Source organism: Clupea harengus, chromosome 1, assembly GCF_900700415.2.
Source record: "Clupea harengus chromosome 1, Ch_v2.0.2, whole genome shotgun sequence".
NCBI classification, from domain to species: domain Eukaryota; kingdom Metazoa; phylum Chordata; class Actinopteri; order Clupeiformes; family Clupeidae; genus Clupea; species Clupea harengus.
Window position 1 is genome coordinate 30,809,035 of NC_045152.1, and position 9,006 is coordinate 30,818,040.

The 9,006-nt window shown below is 40.6% G+C and overlaps 1 protein-coding gene across 1 annotated transcript; it reads right to left on the reverse strand.

The window, feature by feature from the left end:
• Window positions 1–139: 139 nt before the first annotated feature.
• On the reverse strand, window positions 140–7,732 carry LOC105905725 (DSN1 component of MIS12 kinetochore complex). Its single transcript, XM_012833765.3, has 11 exons — window positions 7,624–7,732; window positions 7,267–7,303; window positions 6,285–6,564; window positions 6,071–6,144; window positions 5,888–5,960; window positions 5,651–5,741; window positions 5,483–5,533; window positions 5,312–5,383; window positions 5,087–5,228; window positions 4,866–4,953; window positions 140–1,821 (listed from the first exon to the last, which is right to left on the reverse strand). The coding sequence occupies exons 1-11, from the start codon at window positions 7,659–7,661 to the stop codon at window positions 1,742–1,744; spliced, it is 1,026 nt and encodes a 341-aa protein (XP_012689219.1). The 5' UTR covers window positions 7,662–7,732; the 3' UTR covers window positions 140–1,741.
• Window positions 7,733–9,006: the final 1,274 nt, after the last annotated feature.

Consider the following 9,006-nt stretch of genomic DNA (forward strand, 5'->3'; position numbering starts at 1 on the left):
TCTAAGATAAACTGTGGAGCCTACAGAGCATCAACGTTACACGGTGCGCGTCCCCCTCTTCTTCAGAACCCTATAAGCATAAGGTGGAAGTACTCCCCCTCCCCCCATCATTTCGTCCCTTATCATCTGGGTTTGATGTCAAGATAGGTGCTTAACCACCTAAGTTTAATATCGTATTTCAATTTAGCAATAAATAATAATTACATTTGTGCCTAAAAAGAATGTATGGTCATGTTTATATTTAGAAATAATCATATCATGGCAAACAACACGTTTTAACCAACACGTTTTCCTTTCAGTGTCTGAATGCAAACCCATTCTGGGTTTTTTAAGGCAGATGCATTTTCTCAGCCCACAAGCTCTGCCTCATTTTCATCTAAATAAGAATCGATCCCTCTTGCCTTGCACCACCCCCAGAGCCTCTATTGCTAAGGACTTAACCCCACTTTTCTCCCACACCTCAATCTCATTCCCACCGTGCTCGAATTCTCTCCATACAAAATATAGCCACAGCATTTAATTGACTGATGCATAAAGGTAAATCATGACAAAATGATTGAGACAGAATTCCTAGAAAACATTCCTGATTTCAAGGAATACCGCCCCCCCCATCCCACTTATCCGTAAGAGATGCGTTCCTTGGCCTTTCGTTGCGTAATTGCTGGTATCATATCTGCATGCAAATACCAGTGTTTTTCAGAGGAACCTGCAGACACATACACACAAATATAAACCAGTGCATCTCTGAGACACAGAGATATGAGGTGATTGGATATAGCAGCAGGGTGAAACAGAGAGTGGTACCACAGGATGAGGAGTAGATCAGAGAGAGAGGGCAAGCGAGAGAGAGAGAATGAATGAATGTGAATCACTGGCACAATGTCAGAGCTTCGTTCTGCCTCGGTGCCCCAGCAATCCAGGGAAGAGGAGAGGAGAGAGGGGAAGAGGCAGTGGGGGAGGGGCAAGCTCCTGTGAATGGTCAGGGGAAACACAAGGGTGGGTGGGTGTGTAGGATGCAGAGCTAGAAAAGGACGCCCAGTGTTCACTGAACAGGGGGCTCTGGAGTCCAGTCGACAACATGACAATATATTGGCTGTAGAACATATTAGGTCAGCTTTTGACACTAAGTTCACACCTTGTTCCCGAACACCATGCATTCAAAAATGCAACAACTTTAAAAGGTCTCTTGAAAAATTCTTAGAGGTCCCATGATATTCATTTTTTTAGAAAACTCTCCATCTTCTCACTTTTAATATTTTCTGAATAAGTGAGAAATTTCTTGGAGTAATGTGGTTTTGTAAGAAAAACAAGTACTTCACACATACAATGAAGGGTTTACAAAATATGCAAGCACCTGTGTGAACATTAGGAAACACAAGACTGTAGTGCCATCTAGTGGACGTTGATTGATATTTTACTACCGTTTCATAGTCTTGACAGTTTTAGAGACATTAACAATGTTGCCAAATGCAATGACAGTTTACTTCTGTCAAGCCAGCACAAACCTTTTCTTTATAAACCTGCATACATAAAATAGTGTAGACATATTTCAAACAAGGTCACTGACATTAAGACATTTGAAAGTGATAATTTCAGATGAACATGAGACACCTGAAGTATCCCCATGGAGATTTACACAGTGCCCAGGCTTTTTGTTCATATATACATAAATACATAACTCCATGTTAACTGAGCACACATAAACTGATAGGTATTCCTGTTCTGTGTTCCGAGTCAAACGTTAAGATGATGTGCCGGCCACAGGTCCTATAAGAAGGCTTCTGACAGGACAAGGAAGATCCTGTAATCCAGCCTCGTCAGCTAAACAAACAAACAAACAGACAAACAAACTGTTACTGATCATTATCCAAGATATAATAGGCGATCTTCACAGCCATGGCTATCATACTGCATATAATTACATTATTTTGCACACCAATTTAAAAGCTGCAAAAGTACATTATAGCACAGATTTGCTTGATTGAATGCTTGATCATCATCACGGAGGAAGGGCCAATATACCGGTGGAACTCACAGCATTACAATAGAACGTTCCAAATCAATAGTGTTGTAATTGTGCTGTAACAGAACTCTCTGCTGTACATTCTTAACAAAAAGTGCAATTCAGTAACAGCACTAGAGGTGCATTTCCGCAAAATAATACGAATGTGATGGCGCCGCAGCAGCAGTCGGCCATCGCATACCGTAACCTATGCAGTTAGGTGGATGTGAACACTTCACCCGACAAAAGAAAGGTTTTATTCTCCTACCATCTGTTGGATGAGCAATACATATCAAAAGTCACACATAGGCAGACACACACACACACACACACACACACACAGCGGTGCAGATGGGATTTTTGAACTGGGGGGGACGCCAACATCGCCTAATCAGCTGTGCAGTTATTAACTGATGATTGTCGCCTTACGTATGAGAGTGGTGGGGACGGATTGGGGTCACTATGAATCTGGGGGGGACATGTCCCCCCCGTCCCCAGTGCTATCTGCGCCCCTGCACACACACACACACACACACACACACACACACACACACACACACTAAACTCTGAATCAAACTTTGAACCTCTGAAGAACGTCTGTTGTAATGCCTTCTATCGCAGAAAGAGATGGCAAACAAGATTCTTTTCATTGGTGGTACTGTCATGGCAAAAAGTGACCGGGTGCCAAAAAGAGCCCGGGTGATGTAATATTGGCTTTTGAACGACTCTTGAGTGACAGTTGCTATACCAACGATAGCATTACGTAACCCGGACACTACGTAAACCGGGCACTTTTTAGTCAGTCTCAAGAGTCGTTCGAAAGCCATTAGCTACTTGTTAGTCACTTAATATTGTGCCTAAAACTATTAAGTATTCCGTTTTAGCTACACCTGCCGGTATCCTGTACATCAACATTTGCAGTCAATACTACTTTTTTTAATCGCTATATATTGTGGCTAAACAAATTTTTACCCGTTAAATAAAGTGTTCCATTTTAGCCGTTTACATCATCATTTGCATTTCAATTGAAATTGTTTAGAGTAGAAATTCGTTTTTATAACAAGGAGAAAATATACTGATATACGGTGCTTGTTTATCTACCGTTTTAGCAAGCCAGCCAGTTAATTTGCTAACATCTTAAATAATATACGGTACGGTGCTTGTTCATATACCTTTTAAGCAAGCTAGCCAGTTAAGTTAATAACATCTTAAATAATATATGGTGCTTGTACATCTACCTTTTAAGCAAGCCAGCAAGTTCATTTGCTAACATCTTAAATACTATACGGTGCTTGTTCATCTACCTTTTTAGCAAGCCAGCCAGTTAATTTGCTAACATCTTAAATAATATACGGTGCTTGTTCATCTACCTTTTTAGCAAGCCAGCCAGTTAATTTGCTAACATCTTAAATCATTTAAGATCTACCATTATTTGTTAATATTGGCCTATTTAGAAAGACTTGGGAGAGTTCATACTAGCTTGCTAGTTATACACTAAGCAAAATAATGTGCCCCAGCTAACGGAGGAATTGATAATCGCTAACGAGATGCTAGCGGCGAAACCGGTTGAAATGTACTTACTTTGACACTATAACAAACTTGTGTGAGTCAACAACTTTCCTAACACAGTCAAACATCAAGCACATGGTTGTTTTGCTTGGTTTATTGCAGGTAAAATACAGGCAAGCTGGTCTCAGATAGCGAACTATAATGCGAGATGCTCTGGGGTAAATCGCGTTATTGAGGTAGTTTGACTTCCAAAAAGAGCCCGGGTTACGTAATGCTAACGTTGGTATAGCAACTGTCACTCAAGAGTCGTTCGAAAGCCAATATTACATCACCCGGGCTCTTTTTGGCACCCGGTCACTTTTTACCATGACAGTACCTCAGTGGTGGAATGACCTATCTAGCGCTATCTGATTAAGTGACAGCCATGGCACAAAGAGTTTAAAGACTCTCCTCTTTAGAACTCATCGCCCATTCTAATGTGTTTCTTTTTTATACTTTTACACTGCAGTAGACTACATACCTATGGTATTTTAGGCAACCATTTCACAAATCAAAAATGAAGATTCTCCACCCTGTTTACATCACGCAGGCCAAATGCTGTATGCATGTGATAAATTATCTAGGTTTGCATGTATGGTCACTTTAGATATGTGTGGTAAGGGTCATGAGTTTTTTTTAACCATTAGAAGTATCAGTTATTGTGTATGGAAGGTGGTGGTATAAGCAGAACACACTTTTGGTATGCATGTTATAATGCTCAATGCCTAAATATCTTGTGCAGTTTAAACTTCATGAGCAGGTTTATGATGCATTACCGTCCCACTTGTGAATTGCAAAAAGATGCAATTCATACAAGGTGTATTGTTGGCTCAACGGTGGAGAGTTATCATTTAGAGAAAATGTCATTTTCAGACATTGCATTTATTGCATGTGTGTGCTAAAAGACATCAGTTTTCAAACACTGGACGTATCATTTTTTGTGTATGGAATACGTTCACAAGGACACAGTTTTGGTATGCAAGTAATTATGTCCAACATTTAGGCAACATTTAAGATTTTAAAGTTAGGGGCACATTTGGAACCTGGACAGGTCATTGTGAATAATAGGCTATTATTTGCTACACTGTTTGTTCAATGTCATCAACAATTAATATTCATTTGGAATTCCAAATTAATAACCAAATTATTAATTAATAATAATAATAATAATAAAACTTAAAAATATCACATAATTATTGCCTCAGAGCTTGAACTGTGGCACTGGCACAAATAGAAGCTTGCTCTTTTAGTGGGATTTCAGAGTTATGGGGATAAACAGAGACTAGCTTTTACCTAATTATGCTTGGAAACTTACCAAGTTTAGTGCTTATCTCCTTTACCAGTAGTTCACACTGCTCCTGGAAAGACAGCAGCTCCTTGAACAGTTTGCACTGGGCGTCCAGCTGAGGAGAGAGAATAGGTTTTCTATTGGGCAACATGAACAGCCATCATGAGAGCACTACAGCAGAAGTACTGTTCAGTGAAGCCACCTGGTGCACACATCAAGACAATGATCAAAATGACTTAAGTCTTTACCACCAGTTCCACTGTGTAGAGGCGCTGTTGCTGTCTGGAGAGTATGTTGCGGTAGTTCGGTTTACTGTGGATCAGTTCACTTTGTGAGGAATGGGCCATGCAGCTGGGGTCTAAAGGCAAACGCTCTCCCTTCTCTATAAGCCTGTATTATGAACATCACAAACATTTTAGATACTTTTACTGTTACAAGCAAGGAACAATAATAGTTTGAAAGCATTTACTCACTTGGCCAGCTCCTCAGCTTTTGACTGATGCTTTTCAAGCAGAGAGTCCCACAATGCACTCTCAGTCTCCAACCTGAGGCACAGAAGGTAATAACATGAATTGATGCTCAAACAGAAGATACTAGCTTTCAAAACACATGACATTTCCAAAGCCAATCCAACTTAGGACTACCTGCGGATGGCACTCCTGGACAGCTCCAAGGCTCTCTCAATATTAGGGTCTCTTGGGGTACAAAGACAACACAGAACCAATGAAGTGAATATAGCACAGACATAAAACTATTATGACATCCTACTGTGTAAATAATACTCTCTGTACATGTAATGACCATAAAATTACCTTTTGGTATTTTTTTCTTTTTCTTCTTCCAACTTCCTTTCATCACGTATTTCGTTTGCGACTCGAGACCACTCTTTCTTTAAGGACTCCACTAAACATTAAATCAGGAGAGTGAGTGATGTGCAAAACCCAAGCCCAATTCACAGCTTTCAACGACTTAATATTCTGGTGGCATGTCTACCTATTAGAGATGGGTAGACATGCCAGCAGAACATGAACCAAACTACCACAACCTACCTTGTGTTTGGAACATTTCTAAATCTGCACCTGGCAGAGTGACAAGGGTCTTCTGAAGCCTCTCCACAGCCACCTAAAGAAACAAAGATTTGTGGTTACTCAAATAACCCTTTCCTGCCATTGACAAGAACTTATGGGTTAGGTTTATGAAAATATTTGTAGCTAAAAAGTGGGGTCTCTCACATTCATAGCACCTTCCATTAATTTCTCAATTCTCTCCTCCTTTGGTAAGGACAGACTGATAGACTTGTGTAAATCTATGGGTAAGAGTGGGTAAATATGGGTACATACAGTCAGAGGTAAAATATCATGTCACAACAAGAGGATATTACTAAATACATTCAACAGAGCAAAAACAGATATATAACAAATATCACATCAAACAGAGGAAGCTCACTTTGAACAGCCCCTGAAAACAAGGGCATGGACTGTCTGCCTCGTGTTGACCTCCTCCAAGATTTCCTTCTTGAGCGAGGACTCAGTTCGGAGCCTTCCGTGGGTTTGGGAACCATCTCTTCTGCCAAAGACACCTTTGGTTCTTCTAAATCGTCGTCTAACCCTGGCGCTAAGAGTTCTTTAGAGGGTGACCCTGAACGAGAAGACTTGTGAGGTGGTTCAGAGTTGGGCTTATCATGAAGAATTCTTTTGATCCCAGTGGAAGTCTCTTCTGACTCCATCTGCAATACAAAACAAGGGCAAGTCAGAGCACAGCAAAACCAATCCTCACTTGTTCTTACTGATGAAGATGAATCGTCAGATGCAGGTCTGTATATTCACAGCATGCTTTATGAAATGGAACATATGCATCCTACGCTTCTCCACAATATGTACATTTCTGCAGCACTGCAGGAGAAAAAGTCTGAAATTGTAGAAATGGTTTCTATTGAATCTGGCCTTTTCATAAGAAACACATATAAACTGTTTTAGAAAGGTCAAAAAGTCCTGTCTGGTAAGAATCACTACTATACTATCTGGCATCCTAAACAGACCTTTGTTGCGTACTACTACCCTTAATGCTGTGCTGACCTATTTTGATCATAAGTTAATTGAAATACATTGAAAAAAAAAAGTGAACTTATTTATATTAACTTATTATTTCAAACCATTTTTCCTAGGGCGTTGCCAAAGTTCTGGAAGGCAGTGTATTTGCATGTCACTGACTATGACTGAAAGGTGAATCTGTCCTCTCACCTTAAATTTCTGTCTCCAGCGCGCAACTTAGACATTATAGCATACACAGAAATGCACCGATGTCATTGCCAATAGGTCACGTTGCATTCAGTCAAACATTGATAACAACAGTCAGCTTGAACAGATAATGAACTTGATGAATATTAGCGTTTAATTATAGGAATGCGTTCAGTTGCTAACTGACTTACCTCGTTTTGATGATGGCCGTGGCTCTCATTTCTGGAACTAGGCGACAAAGGAAAATATAGTGAACAAAATGGGTGCAAAGTTATAGCCAAGTAATGTTAACATTTAGTTTTGATCGCGAGCCAAGGTGTCGCTTTCTAGCCATAGACGGTGAGAGGTAGCCACAACAACAGGTTGTAACATTGTTGTCGGCTGAGAAGTTGGTAGATAGCTAACTGGCTAGCTAAACTAGATTAAGTGTTTTGTTTGCACAGTCGACTTGCAGAAAAACAAAACAACAGGCTGTAGCCATCATAGCACTGCGATTGAAACCTTCGCCCTGCTTTAGCCGCATTGTTAAAGTTAATCGTAAAACAAACCTTGTGTAAGAAGACTTTTCCTGCTGCTGTTCCGCCATTTTAATGTCGTCCCTTCAAATTTATCCCGCGCTGCTACGAAAACAAAGTACCCTATGTCGTCATTCGAATGCATGCTGGGAAATGAAGTCGCGTCACACCAAACGTCAAATGACATTCCCATCACTGTGTAAACTGGCTATACAAATTGTACTTAGAGAAACAATTGGTGAAAGACTGGCAAACGTGATTTAAATTGTGATAATCACCATGTAACTCTCCAGTATTCATACACACAACTGAGGCAATGTTAGACCTTTAAAAAAAAAACACTCGTTCAGCTCCTTTCAGTTGAAACTGCTACAAATGATTGCTTGGAGTAACTTTTGTTGCCATGAGCTCACCTTGTCTCACGTCCGTTACATCATCAGGAGATGAATGACCTGCCGTTACTCTCTGTGGCTGTTTCTGGGCCATGTTTAATGCTGTTAAGCTTTACTAGGTAATTGTGATAAATGTAACGTCATATGACATTGTAGCTATGATGCTGATTCATTTATGATACTGATTAATTCATGTTATACAAAGCAAATATGCTCCAAGAGGCAGATTCTTGGCTGACTGTGTTCAATCTAAACTGCTAATAGTAACCTCAACAATAATTCAGATGTGTTAGCCGTGCTCACCTGACTATCATAATGCACATTAGCGCCCTGGCATTAGCAGTCATTCGGCTCTATTAACTGAGCGTCCTAGTGAATCCATGTGTGGGATGGCCTGAACAATTTTGTGCCTTTTGTATAGGGTGAATGGTCTTCAATATTTATTTATTATATTTGTATTTATATAGTTCAGTCAATGTAAATGTAGTTAGGTGACGAATTACTAAAAAATTGCGGACATACGTTCTCCCTCCCCCCATTTTGGGGCCCAGGGTAGTCAGTTCTACTTTCCCCATGCCCCGGGGATTGAGGGGAACCGAGAGCACAACGCCAGACGGAGAACATTAACGCTAGAAACTTCCTAGCAACGGTCACGACAGAAACCTGGCCTATACCCCATAGTGGAAATTCCATGGACTTCTATGACATCACTGACATAGAACATGGAATTGTGTCTGCCAGTTCAGACCAAAACTCAAGAGATAAATGGTGGCTGTCACCCTACACCTCCACAGAAAATGAAGCAAGATTGCCCCCCAGCCTATCGATGTGATGTAATACTGGCCCCATCACAATACACTACTGTGCCTCCTCTACGTCCTGAGAGGGAGCAAGAAGAGAGGCATCGAACGCATCGGCCGTCTGAGAATTACCACCCGTTGAATATTCGTTCTTTGTCAGTAGAAGACATAACTGATATTGTTTTTGACTGGGTGAATACCAAGACATTCCTCTCCAATGTACC

Bases quoted from the DNA above. Each gene is read 5' to 3' on its own strand.
- LOC105905725 (XM_012833765.3), bottom strand. From the start codon at position 7,661: ATGGCGGAACAGCAGCAGGAAAAGTCTTCTTACACAAG. The intron at 6,565-7,266 runs GTAAGTCAGTTA...TTTGTATTGCAG, and splicing joins ACGGCCATCATCAAAACGAG to ATGGAGTCAGAAGAGACTTC. The intron at 5,742-5,887 runs GTAGGTTGTGGT...TTTAATGTTTAG, and splicing joins AGAAATGTTCCAAACACAAG to TGGAGTCCTTAAAGAAAGAG.